Genomic DNA, 27228 nt, shown 5'->3' with positions numbered 1-27228 from the left:
GTTGCAGTTATTGCTGCACAAGGGGGTCACACTAGATACTGAAAGCAAAGGTTCACATACTTTTGCCACTCACAGATATGTAATATTGGATCATTTTCCTCAGTAAATAAATGACCAAGGATAATATTTTTGTCTCATTTGTTTAACTGGGTTCTCTTTATCTACTTTTAGGACTTGTGTGAAAATCTGATGATATTTTAGGTCAGATTTATGCAGAAATATAGAAAATTCTAAAGGGTTCACAAACTTTCAAGCACCACTGTATGTCCATGTGAAGTAGTTGTTACTCTAGATACTATAAGGAATAAGAACAAACACATTATGATAAGCATCTGATTTGCTTGATAGCCAGAACTACTGTCAGAGACGCTGTTACAGGAAATGCATCAACACTAATCAGAAGTTGAGAATTCGCAGTATAATCTCCATATGCTACGTCATGCACATGAAAATAAGTTTGTCCAAATTTGCCAGTTTTCCATGATATCATTTAATTCACCTCATTTCTGGCTTTTAGTCAAGGTCTGATCTCATGGTCCATACTCACACAAATATACAACACAGAACACTAATACTAGGCCAGTGCCAGCTATTGTTCTCGGAGTTTGAATAGAGGAGGGTGTAGTGCACCCGTGGGTCAGAGTTTTATTCCGGCTGCCCTTGACTGGAGTCGGATTCGCACAGCCATTTGGCAGCGCCTTGCCATGATTGGTTTCATTTGGTGATTACGGAGAGCAGCCCATTTCCCAGTTCTCCTGGGAGGTTTTGTTGTGTTGGTTTTTTTTTTTTTTGATGCACTGTGATCCTGTAACATGGGAAGTCTTTCCTCTCTAAGAGGTTTCCTGTCCACTGATAATGTTTTTCACCATGAATGGCGCCATGTATATGTGCATATGTGTATGTGTTTATTTCAGCTCGCACTGGAGCGGCCTTTGTACATCGATCATTTCCTCCTGTAGCTACAACACGATGACGTATTCATAAAGCATTACAAAAGTGATGCATGCCATCATTATGAATTATTAATACAGCACTTTGTATTCAGTGCTCAATGTCTCAGTGAGTTGCTCACTGTCTGTGACCACAGGGTTGCCAAATCCTCTCTTATTTATTTATTTATTTAAATTTCACCATTTTGATTTCCTGCTATGGGATTTTCTTAAATTGTTGGCAAGGTATGTTGAGTTATTTTGTAACACAGACTAAACAGGTTACTAATGGGTTCAATGGTGTCAGTTATATCCGTTGGTGGTGTAAGAAGTTGTATCGATGCTAAATGGTGATATGATGTTGGCCAATATGTTTTGTTACTATTACATCACAGTCGTTTCCTGAACACTTCCGTTTTTCAATTTATCAAAGAATACCTTTTATCCATTTATAGTTATATTTAATATTGTTGAAAGTCTGTGAAACAAGTTGTCAGTTATATTGTGGTATACAGTATAACAGTTGTAAACAGTCATTCCCTCACTAAACTCTCTCTCTTTCTCTCTCTCTTGCAGTTATCAAGATAAAAATGCTGCTTGTCATGTTATTGAGAAATCTTCAGGAAGTCCTCAGTTCTGTAGATTTTATTTATTTATTTATTTTTCTTTCTTGGAAAGGGAACTTTACTGACCGTTACATCATGTTCAAATAAATATGAAACAAACATCCAAACATCTCCTTACACCATAAACTTCACCATATCAACAATGATGCAGTCGTGGTCAGAAGTTTACATACAGTGACATGAGTATCATCTTGGATATGAATGTCACGGCAATATTTGGGCTTTAAGTAATTTCTTTCAACTCTTCTTTTTTTGTGGCAGAATGATTGTACAGCATACATCTTTAATAAAAAAAACCCACTAGAATTTGGTGCACAAGTTTTAATTTTCTTTGGGTTTTCTGAAATCAACACAGGGTCAAAATTATACATACAGGGTCAAAAATATATACATACAGCACACCTAATATTTGGGTAAAATGTCTCTTCACAAGATTCACCTTGACCAAACATTTTTGTTTCCCATGAACAAGCTTCTGGCAGAATTCTGGTTGGATATTTCACGACTCTTCATGGTAGAATTGGCAGAGTTCAATTAATTCTTTTTTTTTTTTTCTTTCTTGGCATGGACTCGACTTATAAGTACGGTCCATATATTTTCAATAGGGTTAAAGTCAGGGCTTGTTTTAAGCTTAATGTTAGCCTGCTTTATCCTCCACAACCAGCTCTGATGCGTGTTTGGGTTCATTGTCCTGTTGTAATTCCCAAGTCGTGTTCAAGTTTCTGATGGTTTATGCTGAAGAATTCTGAGGTAGTCGTCCTTCTTCATTATTCCATCCACTTTGTGCAATGAACCAGCTCCACTGGCAGCAAAACCGCCCCAGAGCATGATGATCCTACCACCACCAGCTGGTACAGTGTGCCTCTGGTACATGGTGGTCATTGTGGCCAAAGAACTTAATCTTTGTCTCATCTGACCATACGGCTTTCCTCCAGAAGGCTTTTTCTTTGTCCGTGTGGTCAGCTTCAAACTTTAGTTAAGCTTGAAGGTGCCAATTTTGGAGCAGGGGGTTATTTCTTGGATAGCAGCCTCTTAGTCCATGGTAATGTAAAACTCCCTGAGCTGTAGACAGTGATCCATCAGCTTCCGGTTCATGGCAGGGCTGTGCCATGGTGGTTCCCAGGTTGTTCCTGACCATCCAAACCAATTTCCTTTCAGCTGAGGGTGACAGTTTGGGTTTTCTTGAAGCAAAGTGGCTTGGCAAAGTGACTACACCTCACAATAACTTGCATACAATTGTTTGAACTGATCTTGGAATTTGCAGTTGTTTAGAAATGGCTCCAAGAGATAATCCGGAGTTGTGTACATCTGCGATCCTCTTTTTCTCAGATCTGCACTGAGCTCCTTGGACTTTCCCATTTTACTGTGTGTTGGTCAATCCAATGAGTGCTGTAAACAAACCCTTTTTATGAAGCCACAGAGAAGCTACCAGCTGTAGTCAATCATGATCACTAACAGGAAGTTAAGAGACCTTGGCCTTGGCAAGATAAGAGACATTTTGGAAGTTTCAGCACCTCTGAATTAATAATGTAAGTGAGCGTATGTAAATATTTGACGCTGTATGTATAATTTTGACCCTGTGTTGATTTCAGAAAACCCAAAGAAAATTAAAACTTGTGCACCAAATTCTAGTGGGTTTTTTTTTGTTTTTTTGTTTTTTTTTAATTAAAGCTGTATGCTGTACAATCATTCTGCCACAGAAAAAGAACAGTTCAAAGAAATCACTTATTATAGAAAAGGCCTACATCATCCCTGGCACTCTCATTGGGGTTAGAATGCAGAATAGCGGACCCAAAACATCCGGGTTTTTCTGGTCATGTGACGCGAGATCTCAGAGAGGCTCCGTTGTTCAGGCCAAATTAGAAATGGGTGAAGTACACGAATATACCGAGTTAGGGTTAAAAACCGTTTTTCCGGTCATGAGACGCGAGACATCAGCGGTCTTGTTCAAAATGGCGACTGGAAAAACGATCTTAATTGGGTCTGCTATTCTGCAGTAGCTCCCTCATTGATTCGAAATTAGGTCAGGGGAAACCCATTTCATGTTTAAGGGGAATTTCCGAATCCAATTGTGCTATATGACAAAATTCCTGCTGCATGCTCGCTGCACACAGTGCATATGGCGCAACGCGTCACCCACTTCTGCTGGCTCCAGCGCTAAATGTGAAGTGCCTATACAGTGGTGCTTGAAAGTTTGTGAACCCTTTAGAATTTTCTATATTTCTGCATAAATATGACCTAAAACATCATCAGATTTTCACACAAGTCCTAAAAGTAGATAAAGAGAACCCAGTTAAACAAATGAGACAAAAATATTAGAGTTGAGCCGGATACTCGGCTAAAACGAGTATCCGGTACAGATAAAGCACTTTTGCCGAGTACGAGTATTATATGAGTAATACGAGTCAATATCTGTGCTCGGACTGAATGATAATCCTCACACAGCGTCACAGCACCCCTCCCCTACACACACCGCTCTGCTCACTCACAGAGAACAGCTCTCTCATATGTTGAGGATGAAAACTCTTGTTCATTACATTTCATTTCATAATTGCAACCGCATGTGTTGTATTCATTGTTGCAAAACTTGTTCTGTAAATAGTTCGTTTGCTATCGTGATCAAAACCATTGATCTGAAGCTCAATGCTGATGCTGTCCTGTAAATAGTTTTCTAATCAGCAATAAATATAACAATTTCTGATCAACCCATATCAATTGCATGCTTAAAATAACATACTGGTTAAAGCCCCGCCTGTTTCAAGACAACCAGACCCACTTCTGGGTTAAATCCCGCCTACTTCTGGGTTAGGCCCCACCCACTCCGAGTACGGATTCGGATACAGATAATTCATATGGTTTACAGATAATGCTGTACTCGCTCATCCCTAAAAATATTATACTTGGTCATTTATTTATTGAGGGAAATGATCCAATATTACATATCTGTGAGTGGCAAAAGTATGTGAACCTCTAGGATTAGCAGTTAATTTGAAGGTGAAATTAGTCAGGTGTTTTCAATCAATGGGATGACAATCAGGTGTGAGTGGGCACCCTGTTTTATTTAAAGAACAGGGATCTATCAAAGTCTGATCTTCACAACACATGTTTGTGGAAGTGTATCATGGCACGAACAAAGGAGATTTCTGAGGACCTCAGAAAAAGCATTGTTGATGCTCATCAGGCTGGAAAAGGTGACAAAACCATCTCTAAAGAGTTTGGACTCCACCAATCCACAGTCAGACAGATTGTGTACAAATGGAGGAAATTCAAGACCATTGTTACCCTCCCCAGGAGTGGTTGACCAACAAAGATCACTCCAAGAGCAAGGCGTGTAATAGTCGGCGAGGTCACAAAGGACCTCAGGGTAAATTCTAAGCAACTGAAGGCCTCTCTCACATTGGCTAATGTTAATGTTCATGAGTCCATCATCATTAGGACACTGAACAACAATGGTGTGCATGGCAGGGTTGCAAGGAGAAAGCCACTGCTCTCCAAAAAGAACATTGCTGCTTGTCTGCAGTTTGCTAAAGATCACATGGACAAGCCAGAAGGCTATTGGAAAAATGTTTTGTGGATGGATGAGACCAAAATAGAACTTTTTGGTTTAAATGAGAAGCGTTATGTTTGGAGAAAGGAAAACACTGCATTCCAGCATAAGGACCTTATCCCATCTGTGAAACATGGTGGTGGTAGTATCATGGTTTGGGCCTGTTTTGCTGCATCTGGGCCAGGACGGCTTGCCATCATTGATGGAACAATGAATTCTGAATTATAGCAGCGAATTCTAAAGGAAAATGTCAGGACATCTGTCCATGAACTGAATCTCAAGAGAAGACAACGACCCTAAGCACACAAGTCGTTCTACCAAAGAATGGTTAAAGAAGAATAAAGGTAATGTTTTGGAATGGCCAAGTCAAATTAAAGTCCTGACCTTAATCCAATCAAAATGTTGTGGAAGGACCTGAAGCGAGCAGTTCATGTGAGGAAACCCACCAACATCCCAGAGTTGAAGCTGTTCTGTACGGAGGAACGGACTAAAATTCCTCCAAGCCGGTGTGCAGGACTGATCAACTGTTACCGGAAACATTTAGTTGCAGTTATTGCTGCACAAGGGGGTCACACCAGATACTGAAAGCAAAGGTTCACATGCTTTTGCCACTCACAGATATGTAATATTGGATCATTTTCCTCAATAAATAAATGACCAAGTATAATATTTTTGTCTCATTTGTTTAACTGGGTTCTCTTTCTCTACTTTTAGGGCTTGTGTGAAAATCTAATGATGTTTTAGATCATATTTATGCAGAAATATAGAAAATTCTAAAGGGTTCACAAACTTTCAAGCACCACTGTATAGAAGTGACGACATTCGTGGATTAATATAAACCTGTGATTTAAACAACAGTGTCAGAGTTGCTGTTATAGAAAAGTAATCAAGGAAATTAATACAAGACCATTTCAGGACCTTGATGTGATGCGCAAATATTACAATATACAGTATTTCGAGTATTTTTATTGTATTGATTACTGGGCTGATTTTGTCACGCAGATCCCCCAACCCTGTATAACACTCTCCTCTCTCTCCTCCACAACTGCGATACACAGCAAGACCCAGACACCATAATGCGTAATTACTACTTGTGTGACTTCTAGACCTGCTTTATGTGTGTCATGTGCTAGCAGGAGTGGAGGATGGGGATGTGAACGTCTGGTATGTGTAATTGAATAAGTTTCCTCACCTTGTTCTTGCTGTTAGACCCATTAGCGCATGTGCTAGCCCTCCAGGCTTTGCAGAGAAGTAGGTGTGAATTTCCTGACATAACTCCTGTCTAACATAATTTGAACGCAGAGCGGCAAACATGTTCCTTTTTACGTCACAGAAATGCTCAATGTCCTTCCTGCTGGTAAATCAGACGTGAAAATTACTGGAAGGTTAATGAAAGCTGGTTGAAATTTCTCAGGCGCTGCTCCATGAGTCAGACTGGCTCAATATCACTACTGCAATGTTTTGGGGTTTTTTTCTGTTTATTTTTTTTTCCCAATTCTAATTTGTGTAATATTATGACATAATTCACCCACGTACATTCCCAGGAGCAACATTTTAAATCTCTATTATGTAAAAACAGAATAAATGCATGAAAAGAGTAAGAAGGATTTCTGCAGTCCTTCGGTATGTCATGTGAGCTCCTTTGGCAGCCGCTGCTCCTCGGCTGCTGTGACACCAAGCCAGTGACCCAATGAAAATGCAGTTGTTGGATGTGCTCCCGTTCCTGCAAAAGGTCCTGATGAAGTTGCTGGCTGTTAACACTCAGAGGGTCATACCGTCTCCAGATGTTGCAATCCAAAGCATCCAACAAGTGATCGATGGGGTTAAAGCTCAGGGGTCGTTTCCTAAAGGCTAAACGTAGACGGCTTAGGGACCAATTTTGGACATGAGCGTAAAAAAACAAGCAAAAAAAACCCAGGATTTAAGTGTTTAAAGAAAAAAACCCTGGCTCTCCAGAGCAATATTGTCAATAAATAATGTGAATTTAATATAACTTGATGTTTGACTGGTGGAAATTTGGGATTAAAAAGGCTCTATGGCTCCAATAAATGACCAACTCTTACTGTATACATTGAAATCACAAGTCTAATATTTGATATGTTTAAAAATAGAAAGTAAGGGCGTTTGTGATATATTTTTAACATTTAAAATGGTCTCTAGCTGTAAAAAGCTTGAGAACTCCCAAGTGACTAAGACCGACTCATGAACCATCCAAAATGGCTGCTGCTGGCAGTTGAACAGTGCAGTTAAGGTAATGGTTCGATATAAATAACAGTGAGCTTTAAAAACATACCATGTCAGTTTGTTTACTGATTTTAATTTTTTTTTTTTAATTTTTATTTTACTTTTTGCATTTGGATTTGAGCTTATTGTGCAGCCTGCTACTGCATTTCCCAATCATTTATTCAGTCTTATAATATTACATAGACACGAGTGTTTTACTGGGAAATACACCACTCGTATTTTTCATCCGCACTCCATCCGGCACATGGAGAACCAAAACCGTGACACAAATCTCTATGTGTCACTTGTGAGGAAATCGATGAATTGTTTTGATAAATTTGGGGACTTTTTGTTTGTGAATGTGTCTATATAATAAAAAGAAAATCACACGTTGGCTTGAAGAGATGAAGTTGATCTACTAGTGTTGAAAAACTCTCATTTTTCATACAAAATATATCGTGGATCCAAGTGACAGATTTAAATAATATTGGCTGGCGTTGAGTGGTATATCAGATATATTCCATTCAGCTAGCATGATATTGAACGAGCCGAAGACGGGTAGCTGAATGGAATATATCTGATATACCACGAAAAAAAGCCAGCCTAGGAGGATATGAGGACTGTTGGTGTGACGGAAAAGGATACGGAGGACAGGAGGAAATGGAAGGACATTATCCGCGGTGGCAACCTTGAATGGGAGGGAACAGCAGGAGGAAGAGGAAGAAGAAGATTGTTTGTTTGTTTTTTGGTGTAAAACAACAGAATTAGCTATTTAAACAAAATGTCTACTGTGATCGGCCATAATTCTTACATATAGTTACTTAATGGTAGTCCGTATACAGTACGTAGTGACTCCCTGATTAAAACAGAAAGGGCCATATTCACAATTGAGTGTACATTGGTATTTAGATATCAGATGTAACGACAGGCGCTCTTCAGTATTTGTGCGGTGCGATATCAGCTCAAGCGAGGAGCCGTATTAAGTCCAGCGCTGCTGTCTGACCGTTTGATATAATCATAATGTGTCACACAGAAATTTATGTTTTGAACACTGTATATACAATCATTTATTCATTTAGCGTTTTGTAGCTTCTAGAAGTTGTGTGTACAAGTAACTGCTGGCTCATCATTTTCAAAACAATAGGATGTGCTGGATCAAGTGCTATTTTATAATAGTGGAAGCCATATTGTCACATTTAAAGCAGCTTTGAGGTGATTGTGATCATTACAAGCATCCTACACTCCTATTAGATTATTATTTCAATCCTTGTTACCTTCACTTTCTCATATCATCAAATTAGTCTTTTGCTGAAGTGATTTCTACTTCAGTCCGCATTTTTCTAGCCCCTGATATATATATCAGAGGGGAACCGTCAGGGCCTTCTAGGTATTCAGAGAAGGCCCAAACATATCAGCATTTCAAATGTTCTACTTAATTTATTTCATTATAATTATTCTCGGGCGGCACGGTGGTGTAGTGGTTAGCGCTGTCGCCTCACAGCAAGAAGGTCCTGGGTTCGAGCCCCGGGGCCGGCGAGGGCCTTTCTGTGTGGACTTTGCATGTTCTCCCCGTGTCCGCGTGGGTTTCCTCCGGGTGCTCCGGTTTCCCCCACAGTCCAAAGACATGCAGGTTAGGTTAACTGGTGACTCTAAATTGACCGTAGGTGTGAATGTGAGTGTGAATGGTTGTCTGTGTCTATGTGTCAGCCTTGTGATGACCTGGCGACTTGTCCAGGGTGTACCCCGCCTTTCGCCCGTAGTCAGCTGGGATAGGCTCCAGCTTGCCTGCGACCCTGTAGAAGGATAAAGCGGCTAGAGATGATGAGATGAGATAATTATTCTCTTCTAATTTTAACTTGGCCTCATTTTCTATCAAATTTGCTTCAAAAATGAAAGGGTTATTGTCCTGAAAACATTAAAATTGAGTTATCTATCCAGTGAGATTGTTTTGTTTGTTGTCTCGAGGCTGAGAAAAGTTTAGAGCTGCTCACTCATCGGTTAGGACTTCATTGCCGGGACAGAAGGCCATGGCAGTGTGTGTTTCTGTCAGAAGTGACAGATGACTGATTTGGTTAATAAGATTTTGATTTATAGTGAGAGGAACCAAAAATTTATCGCTCTAGGCCTTCTCGAAGACCAGCACGAGCTTAACTGTGAGTCGGCGCAGCAGTGAAGTCGCCTTCCAGCCGGTGTAGCGTTCATCACTAGTGTTAGCGAATGCTAATAAAGTGGTCAAGCCAGTGCTATCGAGAGCTACAGGCTAACAACTGAGAAACTAAGAATTCTGTCTCCAGACTCTTCTACACTGCACGCTCGCGACAGTATTTTTCACTCAGACTTAAGTATTCATTTCCCTGTGTAATTTATTTAGTTACTTTTAAGATCAACATCGACACCTACACACAGCGGAGTGACCTGGCAGCCTGCCGCTAATCCCTTACAAAATCCTTTGCCCTGTTGCTTTTTTGGTGTCTGGCTAAGGTTTGGCTGAGCTCAAGTCCCAGCTGTAACAGTAATGGTTCGCCACTGATTCATAGTACCGTATACAGTCATGCTTGAAAGTTTGTGAATCCTTTCGAATTGTCTACATTTCTGCATAAATATGATCTAAAACATCATCAGATTTTCACACAAGTCCTAAAAGTAGAGAAAGAGAACCCAGTTAAACAAATAAGACAAAAATATTATACTTGGTCATTTATTTATTGAGGAAAATGATCCAATATTACATATCTGTGAGTGGCAAAAGTATGTGAACCTTTGCTTTCAGTATCTGGTGTGACCCCCTTGTGCAGCAATAACTGCAACTAAATGTTTCTGGTAACTGTTGATCAGTCCTGCACACCGGCTTGGAGGAATTTTAGCCCATTCCTCCATACAGAACAGCTTCAACTCTGGGATGTTGGTGGGTTTCCTCACATGAACTGCTCGCTTCAGGTCCTTCCACAACATTTCGATTGGATTAAGGTCAGGACTTTGACTTGGCCATTCCAAAACATTAACTTTATTCTTCTTTAACCGTTCTTTGGTGGAACGACTTGTGTGCTTAGGGTCGTTGTCTTGCTGCATGACCCACCTTCTCTTGAGATTCAGTTCATGGACAGATGTCCTGACATTTTCTTTTTGAATTTGCTGGTATAATTCAGAATTCATAGTTCCATCAATGATGGCAAGCCGTCCTGGCCCAGATGCAGCAAAACAGGCCCAAACCATGATGCTATAACCACCATGTTTCACAGATGGGATAAGGTTCTTATGCTGGAATGCAGTATTTTCTTTTCTCCAAACATAATGCTTCTCATTTAAACCAAAAAAGTTCTATTTTGGTCTTATCCGCCCACAAAACATTCTTCCAGTAGCCTTCTGGCTTGTCCACATGATCTTTAGCAAACTGCAGACAAGCAGCAATGTTCTTTTTGGAGAGCAGTGGGTTCCTCCTTGCAACCCTGCCATGCACACCACTGTTGTTCAATGTTATCCTGATGGTGGACTCATGAACATTAGCCAATGTGAGAGAGGCCTTCAGTTGCTTAGAATTTACCCTGGGGTCCTTTGTGACCTCGCCGACTATTACACACCTTGCTCTTGGAGTGATCTTTGTTGGTCGACCACTCCTGGGGAGGGCAACAATGGTCTTGAATTTCCTCCATTTGTACACAATCTGTCTGACTGTGGATTGGTGGAGTCCAAACTCTTTAGAGATGGTTTTGTCACCTTTTCCAGCCTGATGAGCATCAACAACGCTTTTTCTGAGGTCCTCAGAAATCTCCTTTGTTCGTGCCATGATACACTTCCACAAACATGTGTTGTGAAGATCAGACTTTGATAGATCCCTGTTCTTTAAATAAAACAGGGTGCCCACTCACACCTGATTGATTGATTGTCATCCCATTGATTGAAAACACCTGACTCTGATTTCACCTTCAAATTAACTGCTAATCCTAGAGGTTCACATACTTTTGCCCCTCACAGATATGTAATATTGGATCATTTTCCTCAATAAATAAATGACCAAGTATAACATTTTTGTCTTATTTGTTTAACTGGGTTCTCTTTATCTACTTTTAGGACTTGTGTGAAAATCTGATGATGTTTTAGGTCATATTTATGCAGAAATATAGACAATTCGAAAGGGTTCACAAACTTTCAAGCACCACTGTAAATATTTTTATTTTGGATATATTTCTACTGTGGGAGAAATCTGGAAATCTCAGAAGTATGAACCACGCGCAGGTGATTTGATGATGATAATCTACATGATCCCAAAGAATTTGTTGGTTTGTTACATTTTGGGAACAAGTTTTTCAGATGTTTTATAGTAAAACTCTATTCGTGAACAGGATGAACCTTCATCAAAGTGATTTTTCTGTATGTATAGAATGTGTATTCATACGGTGTAATTATATACACTTGGATTTGCCGTTCTATCTTTTTCCTATAGCTCATATCGCGCTTCTGGATTTTGTGAGATACTTCCAAGTCCATTGTTCTCACTATCAGCATGAACGTTACTCCTGAATCTTAAATTAGCATGTATCCATTGGTCCTTTACAACATTACTTTGTGATTTGTTCATCTTCACAACTTTTTGGAACTAACTGCAAATGCTTGTCTTCTTTTCATGAGCAGGTTTATGCATATGGTATACCATGATGAAAATGGATTTAGAGAGACAGTGAGTGGTCGAGGAGAAACGGAGGCGGACGGAGAGGACGTGTTTGCGTGTAGAGATATTGTACGTGACACAGTGGTAAAATATAAAGCCCGTGTGTGTGTGTGTGTCTCTGGTGTCCCGCAGGACTGGTGGAAAGCATCTGTTTCTCAGTACATTTAACATGTCATGTTAAGGAACAGCCTCTCTCATTCAGGTTAAATAGTTTATGCAATCCGTGGTAGAGAAACGAAGGGAAGCCCAGAGTAGAAAAGTAGAGAGGGAGAGAATGATGGATGTGTTCTAGGTGTCTGTGTGTCAGAGAGAGAGAGAGAGAGTGTGTGTGTGCGTGTGTTCGTTCAGTCTATGTGACCTGCATATTTACAGTCTGTGTATGTGTCAGCTGTCTGAATTTATCCATGTGTGGATGCATACATGTCAGGTGTGTGTGTGTGTGTGTCCAGATGTGACTGGTCAGGATTACACTCACTAAAGAACTGGTGTACGATTAAGTCTGCCTGCAAAAAACATTAAGGAAATCTCTCAAAGTCCAAACACTGCCAACATTTTTTTAAAAAAATATAGTCAGTATTATAGTAGACAGGGTTGCCAGATTGATATCTTTCATGCCATCCACTGTTCAAAAATTTTTTGAAAAAAAAATTGAAATATTATATCCAGGAAATAATTGTGGGGAAAATTTAATTTGATTTGACTCAAGTAGGCTTTATGTAGGCTTTATTTAGGCTTTGTAAACCGAAAATGCCAACAGTAATTCATTTTTACCCCCTGCTGGCTGAAAGGCCCAAGTGGGGATTATGTCATGGCGATGTCCTCCGTCCTGCGAAGGGAACACGCCTTCTGAAATGAACTCCTCTCACAATTTTTGGAGGAATTTCACGAAACTCGGCAGGATTCTTTGTTATATGTCGGTAATACGCATATTGCAATTTCGTTCAGTTCAGTCGCATTTTACCAGAGTTAAGGCCTAGTTGCCAGCGGGGGATATTATGCTCTCAGAGCACTCTTGTTTAAAAAAAGATGCAGAAGATTCATAATTCTTAAATATAGATGTAGAAAGAGCCATTTGAAAATGTACTACTGTACTTCCTCTTAACAGGGAATAATCAAATGAATATTTATATAGAGGATATTACATGGTTGTGCGAAGATATGAAGTTTATCTTCGAGTGGTGAATGTAGATATCACGAGTGAGTGAAGCAAACGAGTGAAAATAATATTTCAACACGAGAAGATAAACTTCATATCTTCGCACCACCATGTAATGTTCTTTATATTATATGGATACATCCACATCACATCACACATCACATTATCTCTAGCCGCTTTATCCTTCTACAGGGTCGCAGGCAAGCTGGAGCCTATCCCAGCTGACTACAGGCGAAAGGCAGGGTACACCCTGGACAAGTCGCCAGGTCATCACAGGGCTGACACATAGACACAGACAACCATTCACACTCACATTCACACCTACGGTCAATTTAGAGTCACCAGTTAACCTAACCTGCATGTCTTTGGACTGTGGGGGAAACCGGAGCACCCGGAGGAAACCCACGCGGACACGGGGAGAACATGCAAACTCCGCACAGAAAGGCCCTCACCGGCCCCGGGGCTCGAACCCAGGACCTTCTTGCTGTGAGGCGACAGCGCTAACCACTACACCACCGTGCCACCCCTAGGAGTGACATCATCAGAGTGAAATATCGGGAATTATTATACATACAGGACACTTTTTCGATAGAATAAAAACGTGTTCTATTCCCTTCTAGCGGGTTTCATTCATTTGGTTTGATATCATACAATATTGTTAGCATATCGCTTATCCAATGTGTATTACATCACTCTACGTAATGGAGAACGAGCGTTGAATATGGTTTACGATATTGCATGGTTGTCAAGACAACATGATGTCACACATCGGAGATGTAAAACTTCTGCCCTAGCGAGCGACTGGGACAATTTGTAAACAAGCATGGCTGCCAGGTTTGCTTGATTAAATATGGAAGATTTTTGAGAGAATTTTGAAAGAGAAAGACGCGTTGAACACCTGAAAGGAATGTGTATGTGTAATAATAATAATAATAATAATAATAATGGCTTTTTTTCATGGTATATCGGATATATTCCATTCAGCTACTCGTCTTCGACTCGTTCGGAATGGAATATATCTGATATACCACTCAACGCCAGCCAATATTATTTAAATCTGTCACTCAGATCCAAGATGTATTTCATATGAAAAATCCGAGTTTTTCAACACGAGAAGATAAACTTCATGTCTTCAAGCCAACGTGTGATTTTATTTTTATTATATCGACACATTCACAAACAACAAGTACTCAAATTTACCAAAACTATTCATCAATTTCCGCACGACTGACAGATAGAGATTTATGTCACGGTTTTGGTTCTCCATGTCCCGGATGGAGTTTGGATGAAAAATCTGAGTGGTGTATTTCCCAGTAAAACACTTGTGCCCATATAATATCTGACAATATGCGCCTGAGATATAGCAGTTAAATTACTTTGGTAATAAATAAATAAATAAATACATCAGTAACGTCAGAGTTTTTATCCCAGACAGCAGAACCAAAGGAAACCTAATAGGGGAAATCTCTCAATCTGACAACGCTGATATCGGTGCTATACACTGGCATGGCCATTTTGTTTAAAAACGCATTGCTTTAGACAGCATGTTTCTTTTAATCTTTTCGATGAAATTAATAAGGCTGTGTGAATGAATGCAGTCCTGAATACGCTGTCTGAGTGTAACTCCTAGCTGGTTTTCTTTTCTTTTCCTTCTTTCCTCTTCTCACATCTCAGTTCCATCTCTCTCGGCCGGATCTCTGAGGAATGACGGCGTAAAGGCTGCTGATGTTCTGACGGTTCTGAGGGAAAAGGTCGCCTTTGTCTCAGGTCAGCACCAGAGCACTTTTCTTAATTTTATGCAGCATGGAACTATTAAAAGTTAATTAGTGAAATATGACAAGAAAAAGGTCTTGTTCTCGGAGTACGTGGCTCGCTGAGTGGTTTAACACGGAGAATCGTTCTTGGTCTAAATCTACTGTCTCTCTTTTAGGAGGCAGAGACAAGAGAGGAGGACCCATCCTGACCTTCCCTGCCCGCAGCAACCACGACCGAATAAAGCAAGAGGACCTGCGCCGACTCGTCACCTACCTCTCTACCGTGCCCAGGTGCTCCGAACCCTGTCCAGATTTATCTCCGTGTGCCGTGCATGTGATCCGCTCACGTCAAGTGCTTTGTGGAAACAGTGTGAACCACCAGGTGTTCTAGTAGGATGGTGTGAAGCGCCTATGAAAATGAATAAATGATGCATGTTTGATGTGGGGGATGTGGAGATCAGCCACTGATCTGAGCAGATGGTGTGTCACTGCAGCTGCTATGGATGATATTTATATCTTGTGTCAGGAGGGCAGGCAAAAAAAAAATCAGGTATCATGCTTAACCCGAGCTTCAATGACATCCATGATTTATTTTACAACACAAGTTGAGTTTCATACTTTTGACAACCTGCTTATAGTGGTGCAGTGGGAGATATATACCACCATCAGTGTCATACTTAATGTCCTAATTAGCACCAGAATTTCTAAACACACAATAAATTTCAATACGTACGTACTTCAGCTGCCCACAGGCGAGCCTGTTGTCTCACACGCCAGTCATCCCGATTGTCCATACGTGCTGCGAGTTCCTCTTTTGTGTTGACACCAACGTCATCTTTCAGTCAATGTATGTCTTGATTGGTCTACCACGATGTCTTCAACTATGCACAAGTTCCCACAGTAAGACATTGTTGGCTGCAACCAGAGATGGACAAAATACCCAACTTCATTGCTTAAGTCAAAGTGCAGTCAAATGTTACTCCGAGACAAGTGAAAGTTGTACAGTCAAATTTTTACTTAAGTCAAAGTACTGAAGTACTAGCTTTTAAAAATACTTAAGTATTAAAAGTACATTTTCTGTCAACGCTTACAATACATACTGAGTTTACTGACTAGCTTGTAGAACCTGTAGAGCTGAAGCTCCACCTGACATGCTCGCAAACTCTTTTCAAACTCGAAATCATATTAGGTAGCTAATGTTACTAGAAAAGAAAGATGTCTACATTCTGTTTATTTGGCAAGATTATGCTAAAACATATTTCTGAAAGGACTTCAGAAAAGTTAACGTTATTCATGTTCGTGTGTAAAAAAATGGAGTTATGCTAACGGTGTCCAAGTTAACTAGCTATGTGTTAGCCGTGGACAAGGCTATGGCAACTGGGTGGGCAAATCCATAGAAAGTCATTTGACTAACCAGACTGCATAGCTATTGCAGCGTTATCGCTAGCTCTAAAAGCACAGACAACTTTGTTGCAAGCTTTCTCTTGGAATAAAACGTTTATATACCTCAATATGCTTCTGCAGGTTGGACGGCGAGTTTTTGTAGGCTCCGTTTTAGGCAAACAAATCAAACATTTAAAGTGAAACGAATCTTTATTCCTTTCAGAAAACTGAAGCATGGGTTCTAGGTATTGCCATGGATGCGTGCATTCCCCAGAAGAACCGCCTCCTTCCATCAACTGATCATGTTCAAATAATGCTGCTGAGAAATCATTGAACTTGATTTTATCCAGTCTATGGACATGATGTGACCCTAGTGATTACTGATAGGCTGTCTCAGTGTCACCTGCGAAAAACCAATCACGTTTTAGAAAAGCAAAGCAAAAACATCCACTTTCAAATCTGCTTCATAGTAACGAGTAACGAGGACCAAATGTAGCGGAGTAAAAAGTACGAAATTTGTCTTTCAAATGTAGTGAAGTTAAAGTCATAAATTTCCAAAAAAAATAATAGTCAAGTGAAGTACAGATGCACCGTGAGTTGGCCTAGTGGTTAGCATGTCTGCCTCTCGATCGGGAGATCGCGAGTTCTACTCACGGTCAGGTCATACCAAAGACCATCATAAAAATGGTACCTACTTCCGTCTGGCAAGGCACGCTGCAATACAGATGCACGTGGGGAGTCAAACTCTCGCGGTTACCAGAGGACCAGCTCCCCACTGTAACCCTAGCTATGTAATGGGCGAGAGGCCGAGGGCTACGGAAACGGAGATCGGCGTCGCCCTATGCGCCACATGGCGTAGGAAGGACTTCGATTTGAAAGTACAGGTACTCAAAAGGCGTACTCAAGTACAGTACTTAAGTAAATGTACTTCGTTCCTGTCCACCTCTGCCAGCAACACCCATTCTCCTGACAGCTATTTAGCTGCAAATAGATAGTAGTTTTCCATACAGAACTGTATTTGGAATGCGATCTTGCCGTCTGACATTGAGTACTGTTCTTAGCATTCTTATATAAGTAACATTTACTGATCGTTCAAGTTGTTTTTTGTTAAAGTCTAGCTTTCTGATCACTGAGCACTGTTTCGACTGTAGCAATCCAAAACGACAGCTTTACACTACAAGATTAAATTAGATTTTCACGTTAGCTTTCCATGCTAATGCTTTTCTAATTATGTCTCGCTCAGAAGATTGTACCCAAGCACAGAGATATTGAATATCTCTCAAATATCTCTCAAAACTTCAATGCAAACATATTTAATGTGTTTTCAGGATGTTTAAGACGTGTTAGCTTGCTAACTAGCGGTCATATCTGTTTTATTTTCTTCAGTCCGTGCAATTCTAGCTAGTTAGCACTGGGCAACTAGCTTATACTAAACATGAAAAAGAACTTGTGGGAATACTCCTAACTGCTATAATAGATGTGTGTGTGTGTGGGGGGGGGGGGGGGGGGGGCATAAAAGGCGTATATAAGTACTTTAGCTACAAAGTGACCATGCTAGGCGTTGATAGTAGCTAACATTACCTCAGCTAACTAGCAGCAAAATCTGTTAGCTAGCATCAAATATTCATTCAACACACACACAAGTGATTTTTAAATTACATGTGTTGACCGGTGTGGTAAATAAATTCACAGGACAAGCAGTACATTTCCTTTCAAATTAATATACTAAGCTATGTAGCCAAGTTTCTCCTCCTGAGAAAATAACAATACAGTTAACAGTGAGGAAGGTTAACAGAATAGTTTGGTTTATTGTAAGGGTGACCAAAAGTGTCATTTTTGTCATGGTTATGGAAATGCTGTATATTTTCGCTTTATCTATTAAAGGCTTCTACAAGTGGTTAGGGGTCAGACCCCATTAAACCACCCTGGAATTCACCGTGGCTATGCTGTGTGTGAATGATGCCGTGAGAAGGACTGGGGTACTACCTTGGGCGTATTCCTAACGCGTAGTGCTCCCAGGACCGCGAGCTGGCCTAGTGGTTAGCATGTCTGCCTCTTGACCGTGGTAGGGTCATATCAAAAGACCATCATAAAAATGGTACCTCTTGCTGTCTGGCAAGGTATGCTGCAATACAGATGCGAGTGGGGAGTCAAACTCTTACAGTTACAAGAGGACCAGACCCTCACTGTAACCCTAGCTGTATAGGCGAGAGGCCGAGGGCTATAGAAGCGGAGATCGGCACCGCCCAATGCGCCTTAAGGGCGTGGTTATTCCTGGGAAGACCAGATTCTGGCACGGGAGAGACTTTGACTTTGAGTGTTCCGAGGATAGGTGCACGACACAATTCTTGTGAACAAGCAAGTGTTGTTTTTTCACAGTTTACCACAAAAAGACGTAAACACTTTGCCTCCTGCATGGTAACTGCTCACGCAGTTGCTACCTATTATAAATGTGGTATTCGGTGTGTTTCATCCTTATTTGTTACTGCATTGGCACCAAGCAGCTTTATTATGGTCTGGAAACTCACAGTGAATCTCCGTTTACAGCTTGCAGTATGAGAAACCATAAAGGCTGTGATTGTTTTATTGAAATGTGAATCATTGCAATTAAACCCTCAACACTGCATCAGTACATATTTACTTTTGCACACTGCATGCTGGCTACATTGAGCTTGATTTGGTTTTATTTGTAGAAGCTTCATGAAAGTTTTCTGGTATTTTAATGTCTCTCTCTCTCTCTCTCTCTCTCTCTCTCTCTCTCTCTCTCTCTCTCTGTGCAGTGAGGATGTTAGTAAGCGTGGCTTTACCGTAATCATTGATATGCGTGGCTCTAAGTGGGACCTGATTAAGCCGCTACTGAAGACGTTGCAGGAAGCGTTCCCAGCTGAGATCTGCGTGGCTCTAATCATCAAACCAGACAACTTCTGGCAGAAGCAAAAGACCAACTTCGGCAGTGCTAAATTCACATTTGAGGTTTCTAACTGCGTGTTTTAATTTGGTGCTTGTCTCCGATATACAGTCTGCCGTGTTGCAATTCTTGGATATACTCATTTACATTGATAGTTGATGACTTTCTAAACTTTCTGCAAAATATCATTATAGAATTTGATGGCTATCTCCGGAATTAATAAGATTTGAGATGTCAGATAGCGGACCGTATCCGACAGCATAACTGCTCAACGTTGAAAGATACAGATAGTAGGAGTTTAATGGTTCAGTAGGTTACACGAAGGTTATGAATTTTAAATCCCAGGACTTCCTGAAAGCCACTGGAAGTTTCTATTGCAGGAACCTTTTCAGGAACTCGAGGACTTCAAGTGCCAGTTTTGAAAATTGCATGCGTTTCATTTAGCATATGATTACTACACTAGCTAGCTTAGTTCAGAGGTTCTGTGGTTAAATATTTCCTGGTATCCTCTAATTTCAGACATGGTCAGTCCAAAGCTTCATAATAGCTCTTATTTTTATAAAGGCCACATTTCCTTGTTTGGGCAAAGTCGTTACCTCAATTTCTATTTTCAAAGTCATTCTGAATTGAAACAAATCCACAAATAATAAAAAAAAGAACAAAAAGTCTGTTCATGTCCAAATACTCTGTTGTTAATATTACAGGGTTAATAATGTTGTGATATTGGTTATTACAGTTGTGAATGCTTGCTTAACTGTATTAAAATTCTGGGATGTTTCATGGTTAAGTGTGGTTGGTTTATTGAACTCCTTGACCCCTCTTGTTCGTTGCAGACGAGCATGGTATCCGTGGAGGGCCTGACTAAACTGGTGGACCCGTCCCAGCTGACGGCCGACCTGGACGGCACGCTGGAATACGACCACGTTGAGTGGACAGAGCTGCGTGTGTCTTTAGAGGAGTTCACGTGTGGAGCGCTGCACCTCCTCTCGCGCCTAGAGGAGCTTCAGGAGACGCTCTCGCGCCAGGAGATGGCCGCGGACGCTGAGGAAGCACGCAAGCTGCTAGAGGAGCATGCACGCCTGAGAAAGAGCGCCACCAAGGCGCCAGTGGATGAGCTAGAGCATGAGGGACAGCGTCTACTGCAGAAAATCAGGGACGGCGGGGACGGTCGCCTGTCTGGAGGACCTGACTTTCAGAGCCTCGTTCCCAGAGTCACCGCCTTGCTGGACAAACTGCAGGCTGCGCGGCAGCACCTGTTACAGGCCTGGCATAAGCGCAAACAGCAATTGGATCAGTGCTTCCAGCTTCGACTGTATGAGCAGGACGCCGAAAAGGTGAGGAAAAGATGAAATATGAAAAAATAATTTGAATTGTTAACTTTCTTGGATGGCTGATTAAGCACCATAGAGCACTTGGGACACATTTGTTTATATAGACAAATAACAGAGATCGCATTTTTTCGACTTGTCACAAATGCAAGCTAGTTTAGGAGCGGTTAACTAGCTGTTTTTGATTTTATGCTTATTTATAGATCCTTGCACATTTTTTCATGACAGAGAAAGCATGTATACCTATATTCTTAGGCCATTTAAATAATTTATTGGGCATTAAAAACAACTTTATTATTGCATGCTGAGATGCTTTTCTGTTCACCATGGTTGTAAAGAGTGATTATATGATTTACTATATCCTTCCTGGCAAAAAAGCTCGAATCAATCTGGCCATTTTCTGATCTCTGAACTCTGTCAACAAGGCGTTTGTTTCCACCCACAGAATGGTCGCTCACTCACTCACTCACTCACTCACTCACTCACTCACTCACTCACTCACTCACTCACTCACTCACTCAGTGTTTTTTGTTTTTCGCACCATTCTGCGTAAACTCTAGAGACTGCTGTGTGTGAAAACCCCAGGAGATCAGCAGTTTCTGAAATCCTCAAACCAGTCCATCTGGCTCAAACCAACACCCATGCCACAGTGAAAGAAAGTCACACAAAAATTGAGATCACAGTTTTTCCCATTCTTACGTTTGAAGTGAATGTTAATTAACTGAAGCTCTTAATTTGTACCTGCGTGATTTTTATGCATCGTGCTGCTGTCAAGGGATCGGCTGATTGGAGAACTGCATCAAACAGCAGGTGGATGGTTGTTCCTAATAAAGTGGCCAGTGAGTGTCATGTTGAGGTGATAACAGGCTATTTTTATATTTATTATAAGAAGAGCAATTTAACAAAGATGCGTTTTTGTAAAACCACATTAAATGCAGTTATATTAAAATGATGTACTGTGTATTAAAATGTTTGTTTGTGCTGCACAATCAAGGGTGAGCAATATTACACAATTTTGTCAATGTCACGCTAAATTTCATGGCACTCTTTTGTGGATATTGTCGGTAGACTGACTGAGATTGTTCTGTCTGATTTTCTTCCTTTTTATTTTTTGTTTACTCAAAAGTTTGTCTTGTAAACTTTTCACGCCATGGGTTTTTGTTTTTTTAAACGGGGAAGCCCATGGGAGATTAGTTAGCGGTCAATGCTAAGTGTAATTACAGTGTAATATTAGTCACATGGAGTCTTTTCTTAAGAATTTACCGACACATCTGAGTGAAATGTTAACATTCTCTATGTTTTTATCTGGTTTTCATTGTCATACTGCCTTTACAACATCTGCATAGAAGACTTAACTTCTGTTTGCTGACTAAATTAAATCTTCAGGCTTTCAGTCTTGCTAGTTAGCGAGCTGAACGATTAGCCTTCTTCATAAGCCAGTGATAATCCTACAATTATAACCATTTGAATGTCTAGCGTGTCATTTGTTTACCATCTCATAGGTCATTGTGTTATGAAATCTGCGTCTGGGTGATGTAATTGTTCTCTAAGTATCTCACAACTATGTCTGTGTATTAGGGTAATAAAGGCTTAATGTAATAATGCATCTATATAACAACCCATGGTGCAGTAATTGGGTGAATATGAAATTTAAACAGAATGATGATTCTTTGCTCGGGAATGCTGTAATGTTTAGTTAAGGATTTAATTGTGGAGTCATTTCCAAATGCTAAAACAGGATGGTAATGAAGTGAGGAATGTTGAGGTCTGTCTGGATTTTCATAACAGTGATGTTTCTCCACTTTGCTCTCCCAAGAGGCTGGTTTTTGTGCGGGAGCTTGTGTTCCGTTTAAATTCAAACCGAGCAGGAGTTTCACACAAGCCCAGTCCTGCCGGCACGGCCCATCTGTGCTCCGATATTGCCAGAACACCACTGACATCCAGCCTGAGAGAACAAATGAGAAAGAGACAGTGTGAGAGAGAATAGACCTTATGACAAGTGGTACAAAGAGAGAACGGAGTGAGAAAACTTGTGGTGAAAGAATGACATGGAAAGCTGAAATGAAGATCGGGTATTCTCAAGACGGATAACAGGACAAACGCGATATACGGTTGACTCTGAAATCATTGGCACCCTTCAAAAGACTGAGCAAAAATTGTCATAACGTTTGATTTGAACTTTCCATTAAAGCATTTGGAAACTTATTCTTCAATATATAAGAATGATCCAAAAGAACTATTCTATATTTATTACACAATAGTATTTTCTCCAAAACATTGGTCAAATTTATTTAAGCCTATAAAGAATATTCATAACAAATCCAAACCTTGGGAGAAAAAAAGAAAAGAAAAATAAATCGTTTTCTTCTCAGATGAGACCAAAATTGATTTCTTTGCCAAACAAGAGGACTGGATACAAACACAACCCCCTGAATTAACTGTAAATTACTAAGATTTTAGCCCAAATCCTGGTTGCGTCTGCCACAAGGTTACAACTTGCCTGAACGTACATCAAAATCAACACAGAAATTCTTTCGGGATGCAAAATAAAAAATTTTCAGTGACTTTCTTAGTCTCTGGGTTTGACCCCTACTCATAATACGTGGTCTAAAATGGTACCCAAATGTGTAAACCTCAGACTGTTGAAATCTTTTGTGTGTCAGCGTTTCCATGATCTTCTAGTCAAAGTCCTTCCCATGCTACCAGGCACATCGGGTGGCGCCAATCTCCGTTTCAGCCCTCGGGCTCTCGCCTACTACATAGCTAAGGCTATGTTGGGGGTCTAGTCCTCTGGTAACTGCAAGAGTTTGACTCCCTACTAGCATCTGTATTGCGGCATGCCTTACCAGATGGCAGTAGGTACCATTTTTATGATTGTCTTGGTATGACCCGATTACGACTAGAACTCACAACCAAAAGATGGACACGCTAACCACTAGACCAGCTTGTGGTCTGATCTTCTAGAATAGGCTCTAAGCTTGATAGACCTTGATAGAGGAAGAGGCTTAGTGATGTTATTTTCTCCAAGACAAAAGTAAAAAAAGTCAAAGTCCTTCCCATGCCAGGACCTGGTCTTCCCAGGCAGTCTCCTGTCCCAGTACTAACTTGGCCCTTAAGGCGCATTGGGCGGCGCCAATCTCCGCTTCTATAGCCCTCGGCCTCTTGCCTGTACAGGTAGGGTTACAGTGGGAGTCCAGTCCTCTGGTAACCACAAGAGTTTGACTCCCTACTCACATCTGTATTGCAGCGTGCCTCACCAGATGGCAGTAGGTACCGTTTTTACAACGGTTTTTGGTATGACCCAACCACAAGTAGAACTCACAATCTTCCGGTCAAGAGACGGACACGCTAACCACTAGGCCAGCTTGCGGTCTGATCTTCTAGAATAGGCTCTAACCTTGAGAGGCATAGAGGCTCAGTGGTGTTATTTTCTCCAAGACAAGTTTCTGCAAATATTAATCATATGGGGTGCCAATACTGATCAAGAAACTTTTATGTTGAGAAGCATATTGTGTTTAAATTAAATCAGCCAGGCTCAAAATATGACATCTACTTGTTGTTCGTTTTTGTGAAGAGTTGCAGAGAAAGTAGGAGTGAATTTAACGGTTTGTACTCTGCCTATGGGCAACTAAATTTTTCTGTGACTCGCGTCTGCTGCTGAATAAATACGCCTGTTCTGTAGTAAATATTTATGCAGGAGTGCTTGTTTTTGATTGGTTCAACTCGATAATCTATGCTCCATGAGGCTCGTTTATCACCATATGGCCTCATAACAGGAAGTACTTCAGACTCCGTTAAGCAAGTGTGCTGTCCTTTTTCTCACCTCTCTCTCTCTCTCTGTATGTAGATGTTTGAGTGGATTGGCCACAACAAGGAGCTGTTCTTACAAACGCACACAGAGATCGGGGTGAGCTACCAGCACGCCACCGACCTTCAGACGCAGCATGACCACTTCGCCATGAACTCCATGGTAGGATTCTTACAGCATGTGATATCATTGTTTTACAAAAAGTCATCCTCATTATAGTCAAGTATCTCAAAAAGCCCTGCTATTGAATAGCTTGTTCACGGAAAGTTATTTGCTTTATCACTTACATTTGAACACCTGCAGCTGTTTAGAGTGTTTTTTTTTATTATTATTATTTTTAATTTAAAAGAATTAGCACAAACATTCAACAAGTTGTCATATCAAGTGTTCGCTGGATTTGATGTGTTTAAGTGAGTTAAGTTGGTTTGACTGGGATAGCTGTATAATTTGGTGAGTTTCAACTAGATGGATTTTTTAAGTTGCCTTTATTATTGCTATTGATGATAAGTTCTAGTTTGCTGGATTATTGTTATCAGTGAGCTGGGATTTGCTGGATGCTTTAACTGCTTTCAGATTAACCGGATAATTTTTGTTATTATTCACATTCCCTGGATATGAGCAGTCGCACACTCTGATTGGCTACTCTCCTACAAGGCTATCAGCTTATATACTGTGAGTAGAGAAAAACAAAATGACGGAGCGTGTTGCTGAACTACCCGAGGACGAAATGAAAACTCTACTTGAAAATAAAACCCCCCAAAAAACAAAAAAAGCAACAAAATATGGAATTAAAGTATTTGATGGTAAGAACGTATCTCTTTTTTATTATTATTTTTCAAAAATTATTATTATAGCATTTTTCACAAATTGCTACTGTCATTTCGCTGGTTTGTTAAGCAGAAATGGTTTTGTCGGACGTTTTGTATGAAGTTTTTATTTATCGAATTTGCAAAAAATAAAAATGCTCTGTTTCTCAAAATCCAGTGAATGTGGAGAGAATAAAACAGTTCTTCCACTCAATCTCATCGTACACGGCTTATAGCCGACTCGGTGCTATGCGCCTCGTCGGCTATCAGCTCATGTACGACTCGATTTCATGGAATAACTGTTAACTATCTTGATTATATTGTTTGATAAACTCCATTTGGATTATTTCATGAGTTAGAATTTGCTGGATAATTTGATTAGTTTGAGTTGCCTTTACTCAAGTTCCATTTAGTTGAGTCGTTTGAGAAGTTAGAATTAGCTTGAGGTCTAAATAGCTGGGTCATGTGATGAGTTTATGTAAGATGGATAGATTATTTCATAAATTTGAGTGAGCTGGATCAGTTTCTGAGTTGACTTTGATAAGTTTGAAATGGCTGGATGATTTGCTGGATTTGTTCTAATGTGATCATTTGAGGAGTTCCAGTTAGCTTGAGTATTTGAAGAGTAGAATTTAGTGTTGTAGAACCCGAGACTGGTCTCAAGACCAGGTCTCTGTCTCGAACGCATTTTTACTCTGTCTTGTCTCGGAATTTTATTTCAAGACTGGTCAAGGCCACAACTGTGTGGATTTCACTAAACTGCCTGTGCATTGCCTGATTTATTTGTTACCATCGTTACTGTAATTGGATGTCAGATTTCATGCTTCAAATGCAATCAATAACGTGACTCGTTGCTAATTTGAAATTTTTCTTCCTGTTAACGGCTGTCACCCCTCCCCCACCCCACCTCCTTTCACACCCACTGGTCTGGTCCTGGTCTTGACTCAGTCTCACTCTTCCTTGGTCTTGGTCTTGACTTGATCTCAACCCCTCGAAGTCTTGGTCTTGTCTTGGTCTTGACTCGGTCTCACCCTGCCTTGGTCTTGGTCTTGACTCGGTCTCACCCTGCCTTGGTCTTGGTCTTGACTCAGTCTCACCCTGCCTTGGTCTTGGTCTTGTCTTGGTCTCGATACACTCTGGTCTTGGTCATGACTTTAGGTACTCTTGACTACAACACTATTAGAATTACTCAGATCATCAGAGTCATCAGAATTAGTGAGCTTAATGATCTGCTGATTCATTTTTCTCCATTCATTGTTTCAGACCAACCTGATCTCCACACTGAGATTTTCTACCAGTGTCATAGCACAAAAATCATTGCACACGGCTGTTGCAAGAAAAACTGAAAATGACAGAAAATCCTTTTGTAAATTTTTAGGAATGCTTTTAAACGTGCTCGTGATGGCTTGTGTTTCCTCTTTATATTTATTCAGAACGCCTATGTGAACATCACACGGATCGCCTCGGTCGCCACACGGCTGTGTGAGGCAGGCCACTACGCCGCCGATCAGATCCAGCAGGTTTCAGCACAGCTGGATCAGGACTGGAAGAGCTTCGCCTCATCTCTTGAGGAGCGCAGCGCCATTCTCGCCATGTCCTCTGTTTTCCACCAGAAAGCTGAGCAGGTCAGCCGTGGCTGTAATATGTTTACCTTTTAAGAGACGGGTTAATGAGCTTCACTGTGTCCGCAATCACATTTTGGCAGAGGAATGAAATTAAACCTTGAAATTGTTTATCCAAAGCTTAAATGTTTCTTTGGTTACTTTAGAAATGTGATCCAATCATGGCATCAAAATCAAATTTGATAAATTAAAAATTATCGCTTTCTTGCATGGGTGACCTTTCCTAACTTTGTTGCAAATAATCACTTATTATTTGCTAGCATCTGCGAATTGGTCTTGTTTAATTTGCTGTGGCTGGGAAAATAACTCCCACTTTGTGTCACTGAACAAATTTTCCCCTGATCTCCTGCAGCTAAATGTGCTAACTCTGCTTATTTGGATCATTTGTTTTATGTTCTTCTGACCTGGCTACCTCCTCCTTTGGTGTCCGTTTAACAAGAACATTGCATTCCTCCTCTCAGAATTTTTTTCA

The 27228-nt window shown here is 40.6% G+C and overlaps 1 protein-coding gene across 1 annotated transcript in view; it reads left to right on the top strand.

The window, feature by feature from the left end:
• kalrnb (kalirin RhoGEF kinase b) overlaps positions 1-27228 on the top strand; it is a 163522-nt gene that overhangs the window by 17112 nt on the left and 119182 nt on the right. Inside the window, exons 2-7 of the mRNA XM_060918780.1 lie at positions 14822-14914; positions 15078-15192; positions 19065-19257; positions 20026-20526; positions 24368-24490; positions 26568-26759. Coding sequence (XP_060774763.1) covers positions 14822-14914; positions 15078-15192; positions 19065-19257; positions 20026-20526; positions 24368-24490; positions 26568-26759 — 1217 coding nt within the window. The remainder of the gene's footprint in view (positions 1-14821; positions 14915-15077; positions 15193-19064; positions 19258-20025; positions 20527-24367; positions 24491-26567; positions 26760-27228) is intronic.

Source organism: Neoarius graeffei, chromosome 4 (assembly GCF_027579695.1).
Source record: "Neoarius graeffei isolate fNeoGra1 chromosome 4, fNeoGra1.pri, whole genome shotgun sequence".
NCBI classification, from domain to species: domain Eukaryota; kingdom Metazoa; phylum Chordata; class Actinopteri; order Siluriformes; family Ariidae; genus Neoarius; species Neoarius graeffei.
The sequence above is the reverse complement of the archived record's forward strand: the minus strand, read 5'-3'. Positions and strand labels throughout refer to the sequence as shown.